This window comes from Mobula birostris, chromosome 8, assembly GCF_030028105.1.
Source record: "Mobula birostris isolate sMobBir1 chromosome 8, sMobBir1.hap1, whole genome shotgun sequence".
NCBI classification, from domain to species: domain Eukaryota; kingdom Metazoa; phylum Chordata; class Chondrichthyes; order Myliobatiformes; family Myliobatidae; genus Mobula; species Mobula birostris.
The window spans coordinates 31,442,490-31,469,227 of NC_092377.1; the positions used below are offsets into that span (position 1 = coordinate 31,442,490).

The 26,738-nt window shown below is 40.6% G+C and overlaps 1 protein-coding gene across 3 annotated transcripts in view; it reads right to left on the reverse strand.

Annotated features, from left to right (window-relative positions):
* The window catches only part of msh2 (mutS homolog 2 (E. coli)), a 74,172-nt gene extending 58,673 nt beyond the window's left edge, over positions 1-15,499 (reverse strand). Inside the window, exons 1-6 of one of the 3 annotated variants that reach the window (XM_072264952.1) lie at positions 14,988-15,490; positions 13,324-13,478; positions 12,246-12,524; positions 9,740-9,886; positions 8,603-8,752; positions 7,375-7,508 (exon numbers count right to left, since the gene is read on the reverse strand). In XM_072264952.1, the coding sequence (XP_072121053.1) occupies positions 7,375-7,508; positions 8,603-8,752; positions 9,740-9,886; positions 12,246-12,524; positions 13,324-13,478; positions 14,988-15,201 (1,079 nt within the window). In that variant the 5' untranslated portion in view covers positions 15,202-15,490. Of the gene's footprint in view, positions 1-7,374; positions 7,509-8,602; positions 8,753-9,739; positions 9,887-12,245; positions 12,525-13,323; positions 13,479-14,987 lie in introns of all 3 variants that reach the window. The other 2 variants (XM_072264953.1, XM_072264955.1) reach the window with 2 other exon arrangements.
* Between the last annotated feature and the right edge of the window lie 11,239 nt (positions 15,500-26,738).

Genomic DNA, 26,738 nt, shown 5'->3' on the forward strand with positions numbered 1-26,738 from the left:
CACGGCCTCAGCACAGAGGGATGTCCCTTTAGAACAGATATATAAACATAGAAAACCTACAGCACAATACAGGCCCTTCGGCCCACAAAGTGATGCCGAACATGTCCCTACCTTAGAAATTACTAGGTTTACCTATAGCCCTCTATTTTTCTAAGCTCCATGTACCTATCCAAAAGTCTCTTAAAAGACCCTATTGTATCCACCTCCACCACCGCCGCCGGCAGCCAATTCCACCCACTCACCACTCTGAGTAAAAAACTTACCCCCGAAATCGCCTCTGAACCTACTCCCCAGCACTTTAAACCTGTGTCCTCTTGTGGTAACCATTTCAGCCCTGGGAAAAAGCCTCTGACTATCCACATGATCAATGCCTCTCATCATCTTATACACCTCTATCAGGTCACCTCTCACCCTCTGTTGCTCCAAAGAGAAATGGCCGAGTTCACTCAACCTATTCTCATAAAGCATGCGCCCCAATCCAGGCAACTTCCTTGTAAATCTCCTCTGCAGCCTTTCTATTGTACGGGGTCTTTTTTTTTGGTAAGTTAAATTTAAAATGGCTTCTTTGTTACGTTATACTTGGGAATGCTTCTTTGTTATGTGAAATGCTGAGAAAGTCTCTAGCTAGACATTTGCTTGGGTTAGTACAGACAGCAGGGCGCTATTAGCCAATGGGTGTTCATTTATCGTTTTGTTTTCGGATACCATGCTGTCTCATGAGTGGGAACAGGGTTTTTGGCGGGGAGTCGGAGGAGAGATGGGGAGGACGGTGACCTTTTAACCTGCTGTAAGATCAATCTAACCCTTCTCTCCTTCATAGCTCTCTATTTTTCTATCCTCCATGTGCCTTTCTAAGAGTTTCTTAAATGCCCCTAATGCATCTGCCTCTACAAATGGTTACAACATTCATAATGTTTGAAAAACTTTTACACGGGTACATGTGTAGAAAAGGTTTAAGAGGGATATAGGCCCAAAGTAGGCAGAAAAAGACTAGCTGAGACAGACATCTCAGTTGGCATGGATGAATTGGACTGACGGACCCGCTTCCATGCTGTATAACTCTACATATTTCAATATGATACTACTACAGTCAAGATAGCTTATGTATAGTTTTGGTCTTCAGACAGGAAAAAGTAATCGTAATGGAGAGGCTGTGGAAGAGATTAAAGGCTTGTCAGGACTGGAAAATTGCAGTCACAAGGAAGGAATGGATAGGCTCAAGTCGTTTGCTTTAAAACAGGGGGACATGAGAAGAGAATTAATTAAGGTATATAAAATTTTGAAGACTAGGAACAAGTAAATAGAAAATAATTATTTTCCTTCAGCAGGAGTCAAAAATCTGGTATATGGATTGAGACTATAAGATATAGGAGCAGAATTAGGCCACTTAGCCCACTGAGAATGCTCCGCTATTTCATTATAGTTAATCCATTTTCCCTCAGCCCTAATCTCCTGTCTTCCCCCCGTAACCCTTCATGCCCTGACCAATCCAGAATCTATTAACCTCTGCCTTAAATATGCATATAAACTTGGCTTCCACAGCCACCTGTAGCAACTAATTCCACAGATTCGACTCTTTCTAGCTAAAGAAATTCCTCCTCAACTCCATTCTGAAAGGACACCCCTCTTTTCTGAGGTTGTGTCATCTTAAAGCAAAAGTGCTAAAGGGGAACTGGAACAGTACTTTTCGTCCACAGGTTGGTATTAATAAGAACCCACTGCCTGAAAAAGTGATAAGAGGGAGAAACTCTTGTTTAAAATGTGTACTTGAAAAGCCATAACTTGTAAAATACTGGATAATGCTGTAAAATGGGATTCGACTGAGTTGCTCTATTTTCATTCAGCACAATAGCCTGATTGTTCTTTTTCCATAATTGGCCTAATGACAATTGAACTTTGTAGGAAACACAATTAAGATCTGCACAACAGCATTTCTGACAAAGGTATCTTAAACTCCCAATTATTTTTAGCATAACATTTTCCTGCCTTTTGCACATGCCACACTTATATCATTACTTCCCCAGATAAAGCATAATCTGCATATGAAAATTTAGTAAGATCAGCAAAAGTATACAAAGATTCACATAATTATAGTCTATATTTTTCTGGCCAAAACAAATAGCTTTTGAACCTATGGCTGTGCTATCAACACTCCCTAATCAGGAGACAGGAGAGATTACAGATGCCAGGAATTCAGCTGAGACTGTTATTTACCTTAAAGGCCAGCAGGGGGTAGCCAAACCCACATTAAACTCTTGCTACTGTATTCTCCATTTCAAAAGAACTGAGTGAGGAACTAATGAATGACATTTATATAATACATTTACCTTTACAGAAGAAAAAAAGTATTTTACGAGACAAGAGGTGAAACTGGCTACCATGTCAAAGAAAGTGTTATGGAAAGACAATGATAAATATGTGCTGTTTCTATCAAAATAAAGAAACAATTTCTCCACAACCACTCTGCTGGCCACAAGAAACATAATCTAGATATAAACTAAAGACTGCTATAGTATAGAACATAAAAATGGATAATTTATAAGTAGAAAGGTCAGGCAGGGCAATACTAAGTGTAAGTGACAGAAGCAACTATGTGAAACAATGCAGGCATTCCTATAGCCTCTGAGTATTTAAGTCAAAGCACTACTGTTCCCACAAAAGGGGTGCAATGGGGAAAAAAGAGAAAATAGATGGATTTGCGAGGCATGGTAATAAAATATATAGTAATTTAGAAAAGAACTGACCATTATCTTCACTGGATTACAGTTAACTACATACATGAACTCTACATAGACTGCATAATTTTCATAACAGCAAGACTTTCACAAACCCAAATCACTATTGGTGGTTTAGTCACCTAAGGCTTGTAAAACCATCTTAGCTCCAGCGCATCTTTGAAAATAGTTTTGAAAATTACTTTGGCGATACCTTGCCATTTCTGGCCAATAATTCTGATGCACATAGATTTTTCACGTCTTAAAAAAAAATGGAAGTGGGCAATTCAAACTAGCTTCCAAGATTAAACAGTAGCCACAGCAGATCTGAAGTGCACTTTAGTTTAAAACAGTTATTGTTTAACCATTAAACTGTCAATACATGAAGGAAGCTTTCATGCTTAAACTTTTGGCATCTGGAAATGCAGGTGTGATGTCCTAGTTTAAGTTTGCCTAAAGACAGTGTTACCTGTACAAGTCTGCTGAATGGGCTCTAGACTCTTGAATTTCCTTTGAATAGCTCTCCTCTTCAAAGATTTCCCTCCCTCTTCAGCAACTCTAGAGTTTCCTTTTCATTGTACAACCTGTTTTGGTTTTAAACCTAAAGGTGTTCATTTAACTTTATGGCAAGCATTTTCCTGATGTATCCTGATGTCTCATTCTGAAATGTCAACTATCCAATTCCCACAGATGCTGACTGACCTGCTGAGTTCTGCCAGTATTTTTGTGCACGTTGCTCAAGAATTCTAGTACAGGTGTCCCCTGCTTTCCCAGTGTTCGCTTTACGACATTTCGCTTTTATGAAAGACCTACATTAGTACCTGTTTTCGCCAACTGAAAGGGGATTTTCGCTTTTACGAAAAAAGACACCCGCTTTAAACTTCTGTTTACCCCAAGAAAGACTACCACAACGATGAAGCCTTGCGCAGGCAGGTGTGTGCACATGCGTGTACATGCCGATTTTTTTTTTCTACAAATCGGTTTTGGCTCAATCTTCCCAATTCTGATAAGTGAAACTACACTGTATTACATTATTTCTACTTTATATAGGCTGTGTATTTATCATGTCATTCCTGCTTTTACTATATGTTAGTGTTATTTTAGGTTTTATGTGCTATTTGGCATGATTTGGTAGGTTATTTTTTTGGGTCTGGGAACGGTCAAAAAATTTTCCCATATAAATGAATGGTAATTGCTTCTTTGCTTTACGCCATTTCAGCTTACGAAACGTTTCATAGGAACGCCCTACTTTCGGATAGCAGGGGAAACCTGTTAACAGGATCTGTTATGTCCCTGAGCTGCCAGAGGAAGTGGTGAGATAGGTATTGTACATTAAAATATTTAAAAGGCTCTTGGAGCAGGTACATGGAAAGGGAAGTTTTAAGGGGACACAGGCTAAATGTTAGCAGGTTCAACTAGCTTAGATGGGCACCTTGCTCAGCATGGACCAAAGGGCTTGTTTTGGTGCCCTATGAGAGATATATCTGTCTGGTTGGCAAAATGTTGGGGCTCAACTTTGTACACTTTTTATAAATGAAAGATGAAGGATGATTCTAAATTTGTTGCTGACATAAAGGAAGCATGTTGTGAAGCTGACCCAAGGAGGCTCAAAAGGAATATAGCAGAAAAAGATTTGGTAAATGGAATATAATGTGGAAAAACATGAAAATTGCCCATTTTCACAGGAAAACTAAGGAAACATATTACTGTCTCTAAATAATGGGTGATTGAAGAGTTCTGAAGATACAAAAGAATCAGGGTGTTATAGTGAATAGCAACCTAATAGTGTGCAAGTCACTATGTAGATTAACAGAATGTTGATGTTTATTGCTGGGGAACTGAATAGAAAATTAGTGAAATTGTGCTCCAGTTGTGTAAGGCATTGGTGAGACCATATCCAATGCCCTGTGTCCAGTCTTGGTGCTCTTACTTCAGAGATGCAAATATGGTTCAGTGAAGGTTTACTAACGTGATAACTGGAATAAAGTCAAGTAGACTATGCCTGTATCTACTGTCATTGAGGAGGGAGACGGAGATTTGTTTAAAACAAGATCCTGAGGGATTCAAACAATATGGATACATTAGCATCTAGTTGAAATCCAGCAGTTATCTTGATATGGAATACAATGAGATAAAAAGCCTATAGTGGGATGGTGTCAAGACAGCAACCTGTCAATAAGCAAAATGAAGGAACTGATCACTGACTTCAAAAGGCAGAATGGAATTCATCCCCATGTATATCTACGGTACTGAGGTGGGGATGGTTGAGAACTTCAAGTCCTTAAGTGTAAGTTTGTCCTGGTCCAAGAATACTCACGATGGTACCAAGCTGTGACCTCTATTGAGTTGCAGATCAGAGATTTAATAGTTGTTTTTTTTAAATTGTTCAATTGTTTTATTTTTAATATTTTTTAGGTTCATAAGGATGGCTCTGGTGATAAGACGGGAGCTAGGGGTCAGGTTACAGTTTAGGAACAGGGATGTGGGGAAATTAGAGGTCATGCCAGAGGCTAAGTCTCCACTTTGCACTTGTAGACCAGTGATGTGGACGTGAGTCATCCGTTGTTGGATGTTGGAACTGCAGAGGGCCACCCAGATCAGCGAGCTGTTGGTGGATTCCAGACTCAGTGATTCATGCAGGCAGAAGGAACAAGCTCCAATGACCGCCGGGTTTGCGAATCAGTGAGACCAGAGTTCGAGGCCTAGTGTTCAGTGATCAACATGCCTTGTGGTCGATCCACGGATGAGAGATCTGTTAATTCTTCCAGGCCTAAGAGGGGGAGTTGGGGATTTGGTGCTACTGTCGCTCGTCTTTTCTGCGAATGAGGGGGTTGGGGATTGTTATGCTTGGAGGATCGTCGATTGCGGCTGATTTTTGTTGTGGGCGGGGGGGTGGATTTTGGAGTCAGCAAGTTTTGTTTCTTTTTTTAATCCTGGGTTTTTTTTGGGGGGGGTGGAGTTGATGGCTTTCCTTTCATCAACACCTATGGTCTTTCTGTATCTAATGACTATCTGGAGTAGACAAATATCAGAGTTGTATTATATATGCACACTTTGATAATAAAATAAACCTTTGAACCTTTAAAATACTACTACTCCTGTGGAATATACCTACCATGCACCTTCTGAAATTTCAGCCATTGCTGCTCTGCCGTCACCCCTGGTAGTGTCCCCTACCAATCAAGTTTGGTCAGCTCCTCTCTAATTCCCTTTCCCTCACTATAAATATTGACACATTTGACTTTAGCTTCTCCCTCTCAAATTGCAGGGTTATTATATCATATTATGATCACTGCCTTCGAAGGGTTCCTTCACCTGAAGCTCCCTAATCAAATCTGGTTCATTATACAACACCCAATTCAAAATAGCTGATCCTCTAGTGGGCTTAACCACAACTTCTTTTCTCAAGCCATCTTGCAGGCATTCTGCAAATAGTCAAAGATAATTGCTTTATCTGCTAATCCACCTTGTCACTGCCCTTGCATTTTATGCAATCTGAACTTTTTCTGCAGCTATAACACTATATTCTCCGTTCTCTTTTACTTTATACTACCCTGACGTACCTGCATATGATGTAACCTGTCTGCATGGCAGGTAAACAAAGCTTTTACACTGTATTTTCAGGTTGATAATAAACCAGTCCAACTCAAGCTGAGTGCTTAAAAACAAAAATGTGCTGGAGCTTGCCAGGTTGTCAACTAGTTGATAACCTACTTGCACAAATTTGAAAGTGCTCTCTATTTCTCCTGCTAAAGCCTGCCAGACAGATTAAATTGGAATGCTTCTATCCTCTCAGATCCAGTGCTCTGAGATCCTTAGGCCAATGCTGCTTTAAGCAAAACGATTACAGGAACCTTCTCACTGGTAAACTAACTCAGTGAAATGAATTTAAACACACACAAAATAAAATACCTCATACTGTTTGATCACAGTAAATCTTCAGCAACTGAAACAAAACATCTCAAGTTTTCCATATTTTATATGTTCTGTCATTGCACTACCTGCAAGAATATATTTAGCCAGTCGATATATTTGCAAATTTTTAAAAAAATTAAGAACAGATATTATACGGATGAAACAGAGTGTCCAAATGAATTGGATAGATACTAAAAATGTCTGAATGAATGTAATAATGGATGCATGAAAATATATGTTCTTTCAAGGATGCAGTTTGTTTTAATGGAGGCTTATTTGGTAAACAGCAGTTTGTTCAGGAACAATTTTTCATTGTAGACCATTAAATTTCCAAAAACCCTTACAAGTCTCTGCAACAATAGAATATGGGAGCAGCAATAAAAGACTTACTTCAAAACAACAAATACACAGCCAGTGTCTGAATAAGAACAATTATCCCATGTTTTGTGATATTCATTCTTCCTAATTTTTCTTCTAAACTGCAGTATTTACAATACCTACTATTGTGCTTTTGTGGGTAATAGGTTATGGGTATACACACTTTAATGAGCTAGCCTTGCTGGAGTAGAGCTCACTGATGACCATGTTAATTTTCTGCAAGGATAACACACACTGCAACTGCACTTAACATTTCTTAAGAAAACGATGAGGTTTCTCTAGGGCCTTGACTGGCTGACCTGACTTGACACAGAACAAAAGGCACCCACAGTTTTAAAAAGTGTGGATCAAATAAAAATGAGCTTACCTCTCTTCAATCCTGTTCTTGTCCATCAGTGGCTGTTTGATCCACTGATTGACAAGGCGTTGTCCCTGAGAGGTCTTGCACTTGTTCAATAAACCAGCTAGTGACTGAGTATTGCTAGAATCTTCTGATGAGCCCTTGGGTTAAAAAATATGCCAGTCATATGAATACAAATTGAATAACAGCAATGGTATAACATTTTAAAAAATGTGGATCAGATGCAATATGATGAACAGGTAAAATAAAAAAAAAGAAACAAAATCGTGTCTTTGCCCAACTTTCTTTGGAATTTAACTCCAATATCTGTCCCTTTTGTTCCAAAAGGTAACATATCTGCATTTCAATGTATAGACGTATTGCTGAAGTAGACATGAGCAATTTGCTCCAATGCAAATTCATTTAAAACTAAATTGATATTGTTTTATGTTCTTTGACCTTGTATTAAATTTCTCAACAATTGCAACTTTAAGACCAAACGCCTCATATTAGATTTCTGAATTAACTGCAGCAAATCTTGCTCAAAGGACATGATTTGGTGAATATCAGACAAAATATGACAATAGGTAAGCCAAAAAGAGCTTATCAATTGAAATTAAAATCCAGCCTTGTATGCCAGTTCTTACTAATAACTTCTAAGTTACAGCACATCAAGTGGTCATCCAGGAATTTTTTTGAATCACTTTGGGATTCTTTCTTTCCCTTTTCAAATGCTTTATTGCACAAAGCACTATGCATTAATTCTCACACACGCCGCAACATTAGAACTATTCACTAAATCACTACAGCATGAACTATGAAGAGAACTTTCTCTCATATTTCAAGCTGTTACAGCACTTGGGACATGATCCACAGCAACTACACACTGAGATCTTCTCTGCTCTCTCTAAATAAGAATACAGAAGCCTGAAGGCACACACTCAGCGATTCAGGAACAGCTTCTTCCCCTCTGCCATCCGATTCCTAAATGGACTTTGAAGCTTTGGACACTACCTCACTTTTTTTAATATACAGTATTTCTGTTTTTGCACAATTTTTAAAATAATCTATTCAATATATGTAATTGATTTACTTGTTTATTTATGTTTTGTTTTATTTATTTTTCTCTTTCTGCTAGATTATATATTGCATTGAACTGCTGCTGCTAAGTTAACAAATTTCACGTCACATGCTGGTGATAATAACCTGAATCTGACACTGATGTCTTCAGACAGGGTCAGGCTGCATATCTTACCTGGAAAAGATTCAGTGCACTGACTGCTGCATTGTCCAGCCTCATGTATTCGTTCAGATCAAAGGTCGTCAGCTCGTATTGACCAAAATTAGTGCTGTCTGACAGGAGATCCAAATATTTAATGACAGCAGAAACAGAAGACATGGCAACCTTCAGGGAAAAAAAAAATCAAGAATTCTGAAATTGTTGTCTGTTCATTTTTGCTCTACAGATGACCAGATTAAAATAACGTACATCTACATACAAGATCATTTCTTGAGTATTTTATTTGCACCTTAACAACAGCATGCAAGTTGCAGCCTTTTTCCACAATAATAAAGCCCAGTGCTAACAACGATTTTCAGATTTTTAATCAATGAATAACAGATCTTTGTGTGAGGGAATCAAGCATTACCGGGTTAGTGCAGGGAAAGTAGCACTGAGGTAAAAGGATTGATCTTACTGAAATGAGAATCAGATCCCAGGGGCCGAATGACTTACACCTTCTATTAAGCCAACTTGGTATCTGATATACAGATAGCCATAGCCATGCACGTCTCCAAGCTTGCAAATTATATACAGTTAGAATTTATGTTTGTCTGACGTTGAGAGGATTCTCCCCTTATACATCCCAGAAAACACAACCGATAAAGTTCAAACAGGTCTGTTCAGTCAGGATGGCCTTAAACCTGGGGCACTGTTGCAGGGATTTTTCAATTGAATTCAAAGTGGGTCTGTCCTTAGAAACATCAGAAGAGAAATGTGATGATGATACTTGTGCTCACGAGGTCTAACCCATTATTACTATTGGGTGCTAGGGAAGGCAGGGGAGAAGAAACTCCTTCCAGAAGACTAAAGACAGTCAACTTTTCACTGCCACATTTCTTTCTAGCTCTTTTTGGGATGACTATAAGAAAGGCTTAATAATAGAAGATGCCTGCAAACAAACTGCCCAAAAACATAAAATTAAATGTGATGAGTAGAGAAGTGACACGCTTAACTTCAGAGTAATCAATGTGTTCCATTCTCTAGCACTTGAATGATTAGCACAAGAATAATGCAACACAAAATCCAGATGTCTCCCTTAGGTGTGTAAGAGGAGGAGCCAGAATACAAGACCCATAATTTATGAGAATCAAAGAGAGATTCCTAACTTACTTGCTTTTCCATCTCTGGCAGAGCAGCACTTGATACTTGTTCTCCTTTTTTTCCTTTCAGCAGTCGGTTCAAGTCCTGTACAATGTCTTTATTTGTAAATTCACTTTTTTTCCTATCTGTAATTAAAATGCCTCCTCGTTGTACTACCTATATCATACATTAATAGAAAAAGACTAGCTCAGACAAGAACAGCCTATTTCAAACAATCTCTATGTCTATTAGTACATGGTAATGCAAATGTGGCATTCAGTCCTCACAATCACTATTTTTTGCTATTCTATGCAAATATGAAATGACTCAATCTTCCCAACCAAAACAGTAATGATTCGCATGTGTATAGCAGAAATCCAACATACCAAGCCCTTGATAAAGCATTTTTGACACAGATTACAAATTTATCCTCAGCTAAAGGATGTATTTGTGTAAAGAGAGTAAGAACAGAAAAAAAAAATGTGTTGTTATCTTGGGTCTATGCAGCTTTCAGGAAAGAGCTCGTGGTTCTTTACAAAAGCAGTGCCAGGGAAGAAGTTCTGCTGAGGAGTGCAATTGTGTCTTTGTATTGCAAAAGGGAAGAAGCAACACAGCAAGTCTTGTGAGAACAAGCAACACACACAAAATGCTGGAGGAATTTAGCAGGTCAGGCAGCATCTAGAGAGAGGAATAAGCAGTTGATGGCCTGAGCTTTGACCCTTCATCAGGACAGGAAAGGAAGGGGACAAAAGCTAGAATGAGAAGGTGGGGGAGGAATACAAGATGGCAGGTGAGAAGAAAGGAGGGTGGGTGGGGGAGGAGATAGGTGGAAGAGATAAAGCACCGGAGGAATCTGATAGGAAAGGACAGTGGACCATGGAATGAAGGAAGAGGGGAGCCAGAGGGAGATGATTGGCAGGTGAGAAGGTAACCAGAAAAAGTGGAGGGAGAAGGGAGGAGGGAATGGAATATGGAGAAATTAATGTTCATATACAGACTGAATGAAGTGTTGCTCCTCCAACCCAAGTCTGGCCTTATCATAGACAAACATGCCAGAATGGGAATGGGAAGTCAACCTGAAATGGGTAGTCACTAGGAGATACATATATGAACAGGGTCGGCAACATTCAATAAGTACATTTCTTTAAAATTGCAACTAACATTAATTCTCCTAATTTACATAATTTTAATAACCAAATTTTAATTATTCACATTTTTCCCACACTTTCTAAATAGAACAATGATTAAAAACATGCAGAAATTCTAAAAGGCTTTCTGACAGCACAAGGCGTTAAAAGACCATCAAGCAGGTCTTGAGGACACCGCAGCTGTGGGGGTCATTCTGCCACGTGGAACATTTGCGGCAATGACCAGGATGCCATCTGACGCACAAAACAGGGCAACTCTAGATCCTCAATTTCTTCACTTGCAAACTGCAGTCAATAAAAGTCAGCAACATCTCCTCCACAAACACCTTCAGCACAGGTGCACCACAAAGCTGTGTGCTTAACCCCTTGCTTGTGTGGTTAACTGCAACTCCAATCACATATTTAATTTTGCTGATGACACCACATATTTTGGCTGAGTCAAAGGTAGTCACAGATCAACATTGTAGAAGGGAGATTGAAATTCTGGTTGAACAGGGTCACAACCTCTCACTAAATGTCGGCAAAACCAAAGAACAGAGGAAGAAACTGAAGCTCCATGGGCCAGTTTTCATTTCAGGATCAGAGGTGGAGAGGGTCAGTAACTTTAAATTTCTTGGTATTAATATATCAGAGGATCTGTCCTGGGATCATCACAAAGAAGGCACCACAGCTCCTCTACTTTCTTAGAAGTTTACGCAGATTCAGCAAGTCACCTAAAACTTTGAAAAACTTCTACAGAGGTACCCTAACTGGTTGCATCATAGCCTAGTATGAAAACACCAAATGTCCAGGAAAGAAAAAGTCTACAGAAGGTGGCAGGTATAGCACAGTCCATCAGGCAAAAATCTTCAGTATTGAACATACTCACAATGACTGCCGCCACAAGAAAGTAGCATCCATCATCAAGACAGCCCACCATCCTGGCTGTACTTTCTTACTACTAGCTTCAGGAAGGAGAAACAGAAGCCTTTAGGTCCCACATCACCGGGTTCAAAAACTGTTAACCCTACAACCACTATGCTCCTGAACTTCACTTATCTCATATCTGAACTGATTCCACAATCTAATGACTCACTTTTAAGGACAACTCATGATCTCAGTATTATTAATTTTTTGAAATTTGCACAAATTTTCTTTTGCACACTGGTTGTTTGAGTCTTTATGTGTAGTTTTTCACAAATTTGATTGTGTTTCTTTATTTTCTTGTAAATGCATGAAAACACCTTAAGATAGCATATGGTAACATATACATTGATAATAAATTTACTTGACCTTTTTTGACAAGTACGACTGAATGATCCAGCACAATCCAGCCCACGTTTACTAAATCTGAATAATGAACAAAGTTAGCATTCAAGATACAAAAAAATCCAAAGCTATAGATTCACCTGTCTGAGTTTAGTGATATCTCCTGCACTCTCACCACCTGAAAGCACACATTCCTTGGGTCCAATTTGCACCAGCAAAGCTTCCAGATTAGAAAACTGATCGTTGTCCGGGAACTCGCATACACCCATCTTCCGGAGTGTGGAATCAACATAGCCAACGCCAACTAACCTCTGCCCATCTCCAGTGCCTAATTTAACACCCACTACACCAGCTGCAGTGGACATATCATTGTTGCCAAACAGAATTTCTTCAAATTGTGTGAGGTTACCCGGAGAAGCCTGAAGAGAAGAAAGAGAACTGGATTTTTACAAACAAACAACACTTTTAGACATTTCCAAATTACAGATACATTACAACTATTCCTTTGTTCAGGGAACAATACTTTCAATGGGTATGTTTCATTACAATAGCGTTTTCAGAAGAGGACTGCATACATTTGTGATATGCATCTTAGAGAACACAATCTCAGAATAGAGGGACATCCTTGTAGAACAGAGATGAGGAGGAATTTCTTTAGCCAGAGTGCTGAATCTGGAATTCTTTGCCACAGACAGCTGTGGAGGCTAAGTCTTAAAATATATTTAAGGCAGATGTTGATAGAGTCTCGATTTGTCAGGGCATGAAGAAATACAGGGAGAAGGCCGGAGATTGGAGCCGAGAGGAAAATTGGATCAGCCATGATGAAATGACAGAGCAGACTCGATGGGCCAAATGGCCTAATTCTTATGGTCAAAAGCACCCAGCTCACATTCACCTTCTTGTTGAAAATCTGCTCTTTACCTCCATTACTAACATGAATATCATGCCCACAACTTTGACATGTAACTTTCTCATTATTCTTCCATTGACAATCTCTGAATTTTACATAGGTAAACTCCAACAGCTGTGCCTAACACATTGAGTTTTCCTAACTTCAGGACAAATGCTTGTTTACTTTAAAAAATGATGTACAGAAAAGCTTGCCATGCAATCTGCAATATATTTTTCCAACCCACTACTCAAGTTAACATTACGTATTAAAATCTCTAGCCCGATTTGGAGCGTAATCTGATGGTTATATTAATTACCAACACTTACCTTACAGGCCAAGTACCAATCATTCTCCTTTGAGGATTTACCTGCAGCTTTGTTTCTATAAACCTCAACACGATATTGTCGGACCAATAGAAGATCCCTGACCACAGATTCAAAATTCATTTTGCTCAGCACAACACTTTCAATCTTATTGTTTCCTGCAAAGAGGAAAGGTAATTATTCAAAGCAACACACACAAAATGTTGAAGGAACTAAATAGGTTTGGCAGCTTCTATGGAAATGAGTAAATAATCGACGTTTTAGGCCAAAACCCTTCTTCAGGACGGGAAAGGATGGGGGATGAGTCCATAAGCAAGTGTGTCAATAGTGATATATCAAACTAGAATCAGGTTTATTATTGCAAACACGAGAAAATCTGCAGATGCTGGAAATTCAAGCAACACACACAAAATGCTGGTGGAACGCAGCAGGCCAGGCAGCATCTATAGGAAGAAGTACAGCCAATGTTTCGGGCCGAGACCCTTCGTCCTGACCCTGAAGGGTCTCGGCCTGAAACATCGACTGTACTTCTTCCTATAGATGCTGCCTGGCCTGCTGTGTCCTACCAGCATTTTGAGTGTGTTGCTCAGGTTTATTATTACAAGCATGTTATGAAATATGTCAACTTAGCAGCAGCAGTTCAATGCAATACATAATATAGAAGAAAAATAAGTAAATCAAGTACAGTATATGAATATTGAATATATTAAAATTTGTGCAAAACAGGACTAGTATGTGTAAAAAAGTGAGGTAGTGTTCACAGGTTCGCATAACTTATATAAAGTATTAGGCTACAGCAAAAACTCTTTTAATACTGCTGACCACAGTATAGGAAGGACGGAATGTTAAGGAGATTCACAGAGATATAGTGCTTTATTCAAGACAGGAAGCTGGATTTGGTTTATTTACAGCAGAGAATAATCAGCCAGGCTGCCTTTGATCAGAAAGCAGTAGATTCAAGGGGAGAGAGAATATAAGAATTGTTACTTTCACCGATATGGCAGTTGAAATCTGCAAAACACTAACTCTTGGCGTGGAGGTGCTGTTTAAGGAGAGAGAATATAAGAATTGTTACTTTCACCGATATGGCAGTTGAAATCTGCAAAACACTAACTCTTGGCGTGGAGGTGCTGTTTAAGGAGTATTTAGAGGAGCATTTGAAACGGCATGACGTAAAGGCGGAGCCGGGGGGAAAATCAACGCTTACAAATACTCATGGCCGGCTTGCCTATTTTAGTGCTGTACAGTACAGTACCTACATACAGTCACTATATGTACTGGGGGTTATGGGCCGAGTGCAGGTCGGTGGGACTAGGTGAGAGTAAGAGTTCGGCACAGACTAGAAGGGCCGGGATGGCCTGTTTACGTGTTATCAGGTTATATTGGGAAAAGCAGGGCATTATAAACTGATTCCAGATTAACTTCCATACAAAAGCAGTGATTGCATAAGGATAATTCTCGATTCAATCGCAACGGCCGCAGATTGAAAGTTGTTGCCCTTCGAGAAGGGAATGCAAATACCTGTGTGCATGTAAAACAGTGATTGAGATCAGGCCAGAACCCGCCAGCCCAGCTCGCAAGGGTTCCTGCAGCGAATGAGATGCAGCCCGAGCAACACTGCTCCCGGCCGAGCTGTAAGCTCCAGGAAACCTCAGCTTCAGGCTCACCTGATCCCAGGGACTTGATGACACCGTTGGTTTTGAAGACCTCCTTGGCGGCGAACAATGCGTCCTTCCCATGCACCGTGTAGTAGTCGCTCCGGTCAAAGACGCGGAAGGTGGTGGGAGGCTGCTCGGGCATGGACCTGTAAAAGGCCACGAAGGCGCCGCCATCCTGCCCGCCGTCAGCGCCGCTGAGTCGGTCGCGCGGCTGCACAGCCATCTTACCCGTTGCAGCTCGCGAGGCGATCGAGCGCGAGAGATGAAGCGCGAGGGGAGGCCGCCGAAGGCGCCAATTCAGACGTCACCCGACAGAGGCGTGGCCGAGGGGCCGGTGGAAGGTAGGAAAGCCAAAGGAGACCCTGGAAGTGATAGCTAAACGGAGAAAATGCGGAAAATATTTGGTGGGTTAGACGGTCTGTGCAGAGGAAACAATTGTAATATATCTAGTTCATGGGAATAGGTGACTATCGACATCAAATGCCTTAAATTGCTGACCCTGAGGGGAACTACAGGGAACCAAGAGAAGGGCATCCGATTGGACTTGACAGCCAATCAGAAGGAGAAGGTCCTTGGATCGGTCAACCAGTAGGAGTCAAGGGCCTCGACACAGCCGAATAGAGGGGCGGGAGGAAATTCCGACCAACCAATCAGAGTAGAAGAAACCTCAGCATGCCAGCCAATGGGAATGACAGTTTAGGAAGGGACCTCGGAGTGGGGGATTTGAGGTGAGGTCTGAGTTTCGATTTACGTGCGAGTCGGGAGGGAGTGGGCCTCGTACCTGCGTGGTTGGCGTAGCAGCACCGGCCCCTCCATTCAGCAAGGGGGCAGGTGGGACACGGCTGAGGGGCTGCAGCGCGGGAATAATCAATGTGGGTGGAGCGTCTGGTTGAGGGTAGAGTGAGCGAGTGTTAGCTTTGGGAAAGGGGGGGGGGTGCCTTCGCGCTGTGCCGAAACTACTTTCTTCCCTGCATGTAAATTATTCAAAAATTCATATTCACAGGAGTTCAAATCATTTGTTGCTCATTCCATCTACTTAGTGACATGAACAAGAATAGAAGTCAAGTGTTAGCTAATATTGTACTTGCATGAGGCTGCGAGTAATTTTATGCAGAGATGCTCATTTTATGCAGAAATTCTGTAGAATTATTTTGAAAACCAACAGGTTAAATTTGGATTAAAGCTAAAGACTGGCTTATTATTTTGCCAGGACTGAAGAAAGAACACGAAACGTTAGCATTTCACTGTCCGGAAGCATTGTTGTCTGAAATACTGTCTGCTGAATATCTTGAAAATGTTAGTGACAGAATCATTTCCCCCAATTTGGTTCTCACTTTACAATATTTCCCTCTCGTATAATTTCCTTTTCTGCTACTTGAAATTGCTAATTTGGAGATCAAAACATTATACTGGCAAGTTTGTCGTGAGGTTTTCATTTAATGTGTTGCGAACTCGATATCTCTATCAGAGCACTAAAAATAGAACCATTATGGCCGGTGCTGTAGTTTTGATCGTTTTTGCAAACTGCACGGTGCATCTTTTGACTGCTGTAGTGTCTGCTAATCTGTTGATCTCAGTTTTGCAGGTTCTTGGTAGATTAGGCTGCATGTGGGAAGAGAAGCAGCCCTACCATTTAGGGTTGCACCAGGTAGGGGAGGGGCAGGATAGGAGTTGAGAGACAGAGTCGGCTTGGCAACTGACAGAAGCTGGCAAAAAAAAGAGGAAGCAGGATCGCAAAGGATACCAGTGTAATAAACAAGAAATTCTGCGTGTGGTGGAAATCCACAGCAACAGGTGCTGGAGGAACTCAGCAAGTCAAGCAGCATCTGTGAAAGTGAATAAACAATCGATGTTTCAGGCTAATAATATCATGCATCAAGATTGGAAAGGAAGGGGGAAGAAGCCAGAATAAGAAAATGGGGGGAGGGGAAAGAGGATAGCTAGAAGGTGGGTAGGAAAGGTGAAGGGCTGGAGAGGAAGGAATCAAAGAACCAGTGTTTAAAGAACAGGGTTTCCCATCCTCCACTATTGATGCCACCCTCACCCACGTCTCCTCCATTTTCTGGACTTGCGCACGCACCTTGTCTTCCCACTGTCTTAATGGTGATAAGTGTTCCTCTTGTCCTTACCATCCCATGAGACTCCATGTCCATGAAGATTGGCAGAGTTGTTGCCAGTGTGGAAGACTACAGCTCAGCATTCAACACAATCACACCCTCAATTTTAATCAACAAGGTCCAAAACCTGGGCCTCTGTACCTACCTCTGCAAATGGATTCTTAACTTCCTTACTGGGAGACCACAGTCAATTGCAAGTTGGAAATAACATCTCATCCTCTGACAATCAATACTGGTGCATCCCCAGCCCACGTGCTTAGCCCACTGCTCTTCTCTTTCTACGGCTATTATTGTGTTTCTAGGCAGAGCTCAAACATCATCTATAAACCTGCTGACAACACAACTGTTGGTATAATTTCAGATGGTGATGAGGAGGCATACAGGAGTGAAATAGACAGTAGTTGAGTGGTGTCACAGGAGCAAGCTTACACTTAACATCAGTAAAACCAAGGAATTATGGACTTCCTCGGGGAAGAAGGGGAAGTTGTGGGAACATGCACCCAGTCCTCATCGAGGAATCAGAAGTGGAAGAGCAAGCAGTTTCAAGTTCTTGGGTGTCAACATCTGTGAGGATCTGTCCTGGCCCCAACATATTGATGCAATTACAAAGAAGGCACAACAGCAGCTCCATTTCAGTAGGAGTATGAGGAGAATTAGTCTGTCACCAAAGACACTCGCAAATTTCTACAGATGTGTCATGAAGAGCATTCTAACTGGTTGCATCACCATTTGGTGTGAAGAGGCCACTGCAAAGGACTGGAAAAAACTGCAGAAAGTTGTAAACTCTACCACCTCCATAATGCGCACTATTCTCCCCCAGCATCCAGGACAGCTTCAAAAGGTGATGCCTCAAAAAGGTGGCAACAATCAGAACTGGGTTTAATATCACTGGCATATATTGTAAAATTTGTTGTCTTTCCAGCAACAGTACAATGCAATATATAACAATACAGAGAAAAAAACTGAAATACAGTAAGTGAGTGTATGTATGTGTGTGAGAGAGACACACATATTCAGGAAGAAGCTATTCCTGATTTTTGAGAGTGAGCTTTCAGCCTTCTGAACTTCCTTCCTGATGGTAACAATAAGAAGAGGGCATGTCCTGGGTGATGGGGATCCTTACTGATGGATGCCACCTTTTAGGGTCACTGCTACTTGAAGATGCCCTGGATACTACGGAGTCTAGTACCCGTGATGGAGCTGACTAATTTCACAATTTTGCAGCTTACTTCAATCCTGTGCAATTGCACCCCCCGCTACCATACCAGACATTGATGTAGCCAGTTAGAATGCTCTCCACAGAGCATCAGTAGAACTTCACGAGTCTTTTTGGCGAGATACTGAAACTCCTCAGACTCCTAATGACAGAAAGCTCTGTCTTGCCTTCTTTATAGCTGCATCAATATGTTGGCTCCATGTTAGGTTCTCTGAGATATTGACACCCAGGAGCTTGAAATTGTTCATTCTCTCCACTTCTGATCCCTCAATGAGGTTGGGTGTGTTAAGGATGCCATCACCCAGGACATACTCGCTTCTCATTGCTACCATCAAGGAGGAGGTAGAGAGCCTGAAGGCACACTCAGCATTTCAGGAACAGCTTCTTCCCCTCTGCCATCAGATTTACGAATAGAAGATAAACCCATGAACACCACCACAGTAATATTTTCTTTCTTAATGCACTACTTATTTAATTTTCTTTTTTATATATACTTACCATGAGTAATATTTTTATCATTATACATTGCAACGATGCTACTGCTGCATAACAACAAATTTCAAGACATACCACCGATATTAATTCTGATTCTGATATAAGCTGTAGATTGATGTTACACTCCGAGGGATTTGGTGTGCAAATCTGACAATCCTTGAAGGTGGGAACATAAGTAGACAACGTTGAGAGGAAGGCAAATGGGCTACTGGCTATCATTAGTTGGTGCATTGATTATAGAAGGAGGGAAGTTATATTTCAGCTTTATAAAACCTTGGCCAGATCACAGCTATCGTTCTGCATACAGTTCTGTTCACCAAGGTATATGAAGGAAGTGATAGCAATGGGGAGGGTGTAGAGGAGATTCACCAGGTATTGCCTTGGATGAAGCATTTAAGTTATGAAGAGAAATTGGAGATGCTTCTCTCCCTGAAGTGGAGGGGACATGATTGAGGTATATAAAATTATTAGTGTCACAGGTAGCGTAGAGGGGTATTCAGTGCCTATAAAAAGTATTCACCCCCACCCCCCGAAGTTTTCATGTTTTATTGTTTTCCAACATTGAATTACAATACAACTGGTGAAGCACTTGTATCCATCTCCTGACTTATGCTTTTCAGTAACCTTTTTGTGTAATTGCTTGGAGTGTTCTTTTGTCTTCATAGTGTAGTTTTTGCCAGGATACTGACTCACCAGCAAATCGACCTTTCAGATACAAGTGTATTTTTACTACAATCAATTGAAACACCTTGACTGCATTGATCTCCATTTAACTAAATATGTGACTTCTAAAACCAATTGGCTGCACCAGTGATGATGTGGTGTTTCATATTAAAGGGATGAGTAATTATGCAATTAATTATTTTCTGTATAATGATTGTAATAAATTTAGACCAACTTGTAGAAATCTGTTTTCACTTTGACATGAGTCTTTTCTGTTGATCAGTTTCAAAAAAGCCAGATTAAATCCACTGTATTTCAATGTTGTAAAACAATAAAACATGAGAAGTCCAAGGGGGTGAACACTTTTTATAGGCACTGTAGATAGATAAATAAAACTTAAGGTTTATAAGTTTAGAGTAAAGGAGAACAGATTTAGAGTGGATATGGGGGGGGGGGGTTCTTCTTCATTGAGATTGTGATAAGTATCTGGAATGTACCACCTAAGAGAGTGGTTGAATTGTTTTGATGTCCCAAGGAAGAAGAGCACGTCAACACTCTGCATTAAAATCACAGGCTACTTCCAGTCTTGGCTGCCATTTCTGAAAGACCTTTGTAAACGTAACTTTGCTGGATCAAATAACGACAGCACAAAAAGATCATTACTTGTCTTTTCAGCCGTTTATTTCTTCGAGCTCAGCCGGTGAGTGAACTTGGATCCGACATCAGGAAGAGAACCTTTCTCATCTCCCCGGCAGTTCTACAAGTTCACTGCCTGATGTCAGAATGGTCAGAAGTTATAAGGGCACCGATACAAAAGAACAATCAGTTTGATAACCTTTCCGGCCAAGTCAATGGACTATTGATACAAAGGTACAATCAATTTGTTAGACACTCCAGCCACCTTAATTAAAGAAAGGAATGTCCTACATGGTTTGCTGGAGCCACAACTTAATTACAAAGATAAGAACATCCATCAAATTTATGCTTTAATTAAGAAAGGAATGTTCTGTCTAATTTCTGTCAGGTACTGCTTTTTGTCAAAATCAAAAGGTGTGAAAAGCCCAGAGACATCTTATGTGGATCTGGGCAAACTTTAACCCTTATCTTGCCCCAAAGAAGGCTGCTGTGAGACATTATTCCAACACACTGCAGTCATAGACATAGTCAGTACTTAATCCATTGCTTACGGGAATCTGAGATCCCCCATTCCATTAAACTTTATCACCTTCCCATTATCTGAGCCAATTAATTTTATGGAACTTCGTTTTCCATACCACCAAAAACTTTACAACACCAGTTAATTGTTCCTGAGATTGTATATGGTGTCTGAAATGTTTTGGGAGCCTATAGAGGAGAGTATCCTGACTGGTTGCATAATGGCCTGGTATGGAAACACCAATGCCCAGGAACAGAAAAGTCTACAGAAAGAGGTGGATACAGCCCAATCCATAACAGGCGAAGTCTTCCTCGCCGTTGAGCAATAAGTGCTGCCACAAGAAAGCAGCATTCATCATCGAAGATCCTCATCATCCAGGCCATGCTCTCCTCTCACTACTGCCATCGGGAGCCTTAGGTACAACACGACCAGGTTCAGGGATAGTTATTACCCTACATTAACCATCAGGCTTCTGAACCAGTGAGGATAACTTCAGTCACCACAAACTCTGAATTTATTCCACAACTTGTAGACTCACTTTCAAGGACTCTGCTACTCATATTCTCAGTTTTATTTATTAATTTTATTTTTGCATAATCTGTTTTCCTTTGTACATTGTATATTTGTCTTTATGTATAGTTTTTTAAAAATAAATTCTATTGCATTTTTTTATTTTTCTGTAAATGCCTGCAAGAAAATGAATCTCATTGTAGCATATGGTGACATATACATACTCTGATAATAAACTTACTTTTGCTTTGATTTACCAGCCTGTAATGGAGATGCTGCACTGAGTCTGCATCCTAATGTGTCAAGAGGACGGTAATGCAAGGATGTAATGCTGAAGCTTTATAAGGCATTGGTCAGACTGCACTTGGAGTATTGTGAACAGTTTTGGGCCTCTTATCTAAGAAAAGATTTGCTGGCATTGGAAAGGGTATAGAGGAGGTTCACGTGAATATTCTGGGAATGAAAGGATTAACATATGAGGGCTTTTGATGTCTGTGGGTCTGTACTCAGTCTAGGCCCATGTTTTGACTTTTGTTTCCTTTCCATAGATGCTGTCCAACCTGCTGAGTTCCTCCAACATTTTGTGTATCTTACACTGGATTTCCAGCAACTGCAGATTCTTTTGTATTTAATATTAAAAGGCTGTATTTTTAGCAATAGTTTATTTGCCACCAGTCAAGAAGCACGTTAACTTATTATGCCTCTTCACATCGGATAATCAACCCTGAAAACAGTATGGGCCAGGTGTCACAAAGACAGATTATTTTATCACTGTCACATTGCTGAGTGTAGAAAGTCTATGCAAGAATTAGCAGAGCATTTCCTACATTACCAATGTAACTTTGTTTCATTGATTGTAAAGAGTCTTGAATGTTCTGAGGTTGGGAAAGGTGCTACATAAGTGAAAGTTCTTTCTTTTTAACTAAAGAAATCACTTGCATGGGTTTAAACTAGCATTGCAGCATGGCAATAGGTGGTAGGTTGGAGGACAAGAAAGACTGTATGACTCGTAAGACCAAGAGAAAGGACAACAAGAGACAGGCTGGTAATTATCGTCAGACTGACTGTTGTCGCCTTTACAGAAACCTGGTTGCATGAATGAGAGAACTAGCAGCTCAATGCCCCTGGATTTTTTTGCTTTAGATGTGATAAGAGAGGGTGAGAGGTAGAAGGGTTGCACTACTGACAAGGGAGAATGTGACAGCAGAACTCAGTGAGGAGAAGCGTTTGTTTACAGAAGGCAATTTGGGTGCAGCTCCAGTATAAAACAGGTGCATTTATGCTGATGGGATTATAGTATACCCACCAAGAGGTGGAGGAACAGATATAGCAACAGATTTTGGAAAGGTACAGAAACAAAAGTTATTATAGTGGGTGACTTTAATTACCCTAACATCGATTGGAACTTCCTTAATATAAGAAGCATGGATGTGGCAAGAATTCTTCAGTGCATCCAAGAGTGGTTCTTGAAACGGTGTGTGGAGAGTCCAACTAGAAAACGTACTGGACCTGGGTTTTGGAAATGACTTGTTAGTGTGTGAACATTTTGGGAACAGGGACCAGAATTCATTATATTTTAAGATAGTTATGAGTAAGGATAAAATTGGATTTTGTTGTGAACATACTGAATTAGGGGAGGGCAAATTACAACAGGATAGAATAGGCGCCAGGTGCATTGATTGGGAGAATTAAAGACCAGCAAGAATGGTAAGGTAAGGGAACCTTGGAAAACCTGAGATATCCTACATTGAATCAGGAAGAAAAGAGAGTCATATGTAAGTTTTAAGAAGCTTAAATTAGAAGGGGTTGTAGTGGAATATAATGATTACAGGTAAGTGCTCAAGCAGGTGATTAGGAAGGCCAAAAGGGATCATGGAGCAGGATCAAAGAGAATCTCAGGACATTTTATACTTGAATTAAGTAAGTAGAAGGTAGGCCCAATCAAGAAACATAGAAAAACTACAGCACAATACAGGCTCTTCAGCTCATAATGCTGTGCCGAACATGTCCTTACTTTAGAAATTACCTAGGGCTACCTATAACCCATAGAATAGATGAGGGAATTTGTGCTTAGTGTCAGAGCAAGTGACTGAGGTTCTAAATTAGTAATTTATGTTGATATTTATTGAGGAAAAGGTTTTGAATGATAGTGAAGGCAGAATGGGGTATGCCAATATGCTGGGAGATTTTGACATTAAGGAAGAGGTAGTGCTTGGCCTTCTGAGAAGCATTTAGGTGGATAAATTTCCAGGGCCTGATGGCATATGTTCCAGAATATTGAAAGTAGCAAGTGAGTACTTTGACAAACAACATTTTGTCCTCACCAGCAACAGGCAATGTCCCAGTGAACTGGAGATTAGCAAATGTAGTCCTTTTGTTCAAGAAAGAAAGTGGGGATTTTCCAGGTGCTTAGGCCAGTAAGCCTCACGTCAGTGTAGGGAAGCTATTGAAGAGGATACTAAGGGATAGGATTTATACACATTCAGAAAAGTATGGCTTGCTTAGAGACAGGCAACATGGCCTTGTGTGGGGCAGATAATGCCTTACAAACCTAATCCAGTTTTTTAAGGAGGTGACAAGGAAGCTTGGGGAGAGTAAGGCGATGAACATTATCTACGTGGACCTTAAAGCAATTACTCCACCATTCAGCACATTTACAAAGATGGCTGCCACAAGAAAGCTGCATCTATCATCAAGGATGCCATCATCCAGGCCATTCTCTCTTCTTGCTACTACCATTGGGCAAGAGGTACAGGAACTTTAGGTCCCACTCCATCAGTTTCAGGAACAGTTATTACTCTTCAACCATCAGGCTCCACTCATCACAAACTCTGAACTGAGTCCACAACATACAGACTCACTTTCAAGGATTCTACAAGCATTGTTCTCATTATTATTATTATTTAATTTACACAGTTTGTCTTTTGCACATGGGTTGTTTGTCAGTCTTTGATTTAAGTAGTTTTTCACAATTCTATTGAATTTCTTTATTTTTCTGTAACTGCTTGCAAGAAAATGAATCTCAAGGTAGCATTTGATGACATATAAGGTAGCCAGTAGCCGGACGATGGTGTGGATGTTCTACGAGTCTGTGGTGGCCAGTGCTATCATGTTTTCTGTTGTGTGCTGGGGCAGCAGGCTGAGGGTAGCAGACACCAACAGAATCAACAAACTCATTCGTAAGACCAGTGATGTTGTGGGGATGGAACTGGACTCTCTGACGGTGGTGTCTGAAAACAGGATGCTGTCCAAGTTGCATGCCATCTTGAACAATGTCTCCCATCCACTACATAATGTACTGGGTGGACACAGGAGTACATTCAGCCAGAGACTTATTCCACCGAGATGCAACACAGAGCGTCATAGGAAGTCATTCCTGCCTGTGGCCATTAAACTTTACAACTGCTCCCCTGGAGGGTCAGACACCCTGAGCCAATAGGCTGGTTCTGGACTTATTTCCTGGCATAATTTACATATTACTATTTAACTATTTATGGTTTTATTACTATTTATTATTTATGGTGCAACTGTAACGAAAACCAATTTCCCCCGGGATCAATAAAGTATGACTATGATTATATATGTACTTTGATTTTGATTTGTTATGATCTCTCATGTTATGATTCTTATGCAGAAGATGAGGATGTGTGGGATCCAGGGGTGAATTGCAAGTTTGGATTGAGAACTCCCTTGCCCATAGAAGACAGACAGAAGGAGTGGAAGGCTGTTATTCTGACTGGAGGTCTATGGCCAGTGATGTCCCACAAGAATCATGTTATACGTCAGTGAATATGATGAAAGTGTAAATGGGTGAATTAGCAAGTTTGTGGGGAATTTTAAGGTGACATGAGGGGCAAGTTTTTTTTTTACAGGGAGAATTGTAGATGCCAGGAATAGGTTACCAGTAGTGGTAGCTGGCAGTCTGGTAGAGTTTAAGAGGCTTTGAAGTAGACACATAGATGCATGGGGAATGGAAGGAAATGATAATAAGGTGAAGGACATTTGGTATAAATTGGCATTAAGATTGGTGCAACAGAATGGGCCAACTGGTCTATCCACTACTCTACTCTATTCTTGGAATTTTGCTGTAAGTAACTTATTCAACATGGATTGAACTGGGATGTTCATGGTTAGTTTGACTCAATTGTAAAACACATTGGTTTCTTTCCAAGACCACTAGACTGCAGACCTCATTACAGCCTTGTTCTGAATATGAGCAAAGAGGCCAAATGTTAAAGGCAAAGCAATAGTGTAAGGGGGACAGGGTGATAGGGGCAGATGGGAAATGGGTTGAGGAAGGATAGTGCCCTGAACGTGGAGGTGATAACGTGGAAGTAACAAAGCTGAAGATGATGATTGAATCTGATAGGAGAGGAAGGTGGAGAATGGAACAAGGAAGCGGGGAGGCCAGGTAGGAGTAGTGGGAGAGGGAAACCAGTGGGAGGATGGGCAGATAGAGAGGATGGAGAAAGGGAAAGAGCAAGAGACAGGGTTCTGGGTGCATCAAGTAGAAAAGGGACAGTAAGGCAGCAGTTTACTAGAGGTTGGAGAATGCAGTGTTCATGGCACCAGGTTGTAGACTACCCATGCAGAATATGAGGTGCTGTTCCTCTACTTTATGCTTAGCCACACTTGGCTGGACAAATAAACCCTGAAAAAACTGAAGGTAATGGGGAAACATGTTTTATTGTGTTTTGTGATTAATGATCCCAGCTCAAGGACATCATCGAACAAGTTGCTCAGGGCAGCGATCAGGGCCTAATCATCTTCTCTTGCTGTATTAATGACCTTTATTTATTTTGTCATAAAGTCAAAATTAGGATTACTGTTGACCTTCAATTTCATTCACAACTTGTGGTCTGGAGGCAGGGCAATGGGATTAATGTAGATGGGCAAAAAACTGGTTGGCTCTGATACAGTGGAGCAGAGCACCTATATCTTTGCGGCAACTCTAACTCCACTGAAAAGGAAGCCACCTTGTCTGCATACAGCAAGATTTAAACAACATAGAGGGATGGACTAATAACTGGTAAGGACCATATCTACCACTAGAAGTTCCTTGAGGCTAGAGTAGAACTTTTTTACAAAATGCACTACAGATTGTATCAAGGCTTCTTTAACAACACCTCTCTGATCTGTGACTCCTGCCAATGAGGACAAGTGTTGCAAGTGCACAAAAATGGTAAACTTCCAAATTCCTCTTCCAGTCACATGCTATTCTAACTTAGGATTGCTATTCCTTCATTTGTGGGCCTAAATTCTGAATCTCCCTTATCAATAGTTAAGGAAGATGAAGTATTCATAGCACTGCTGAATAGAGGTGTCTAGGAAGAACAGAGATTCAGGATTCCAATGGCAACTACATCTCATAAAATAGTTTCCAAAAAAAAAAGTTTCAAAAAATGATTAGGTATCCATTAAAAAGGAATGTGTGTGTGTGTATGTGTGTATTTCTGTTATGAAAACAGTTTGTGAATAAGAGCAAGTATTGCTAAGGGGTTGGGACTGTTGAGAGGAAAAGAACAGAACTAACCCCAAAGGAAAGTTCCTGATGGGAACCACAAAGTTATTGTATCAACATGAGGAAGTTGATGAGGTGAGGT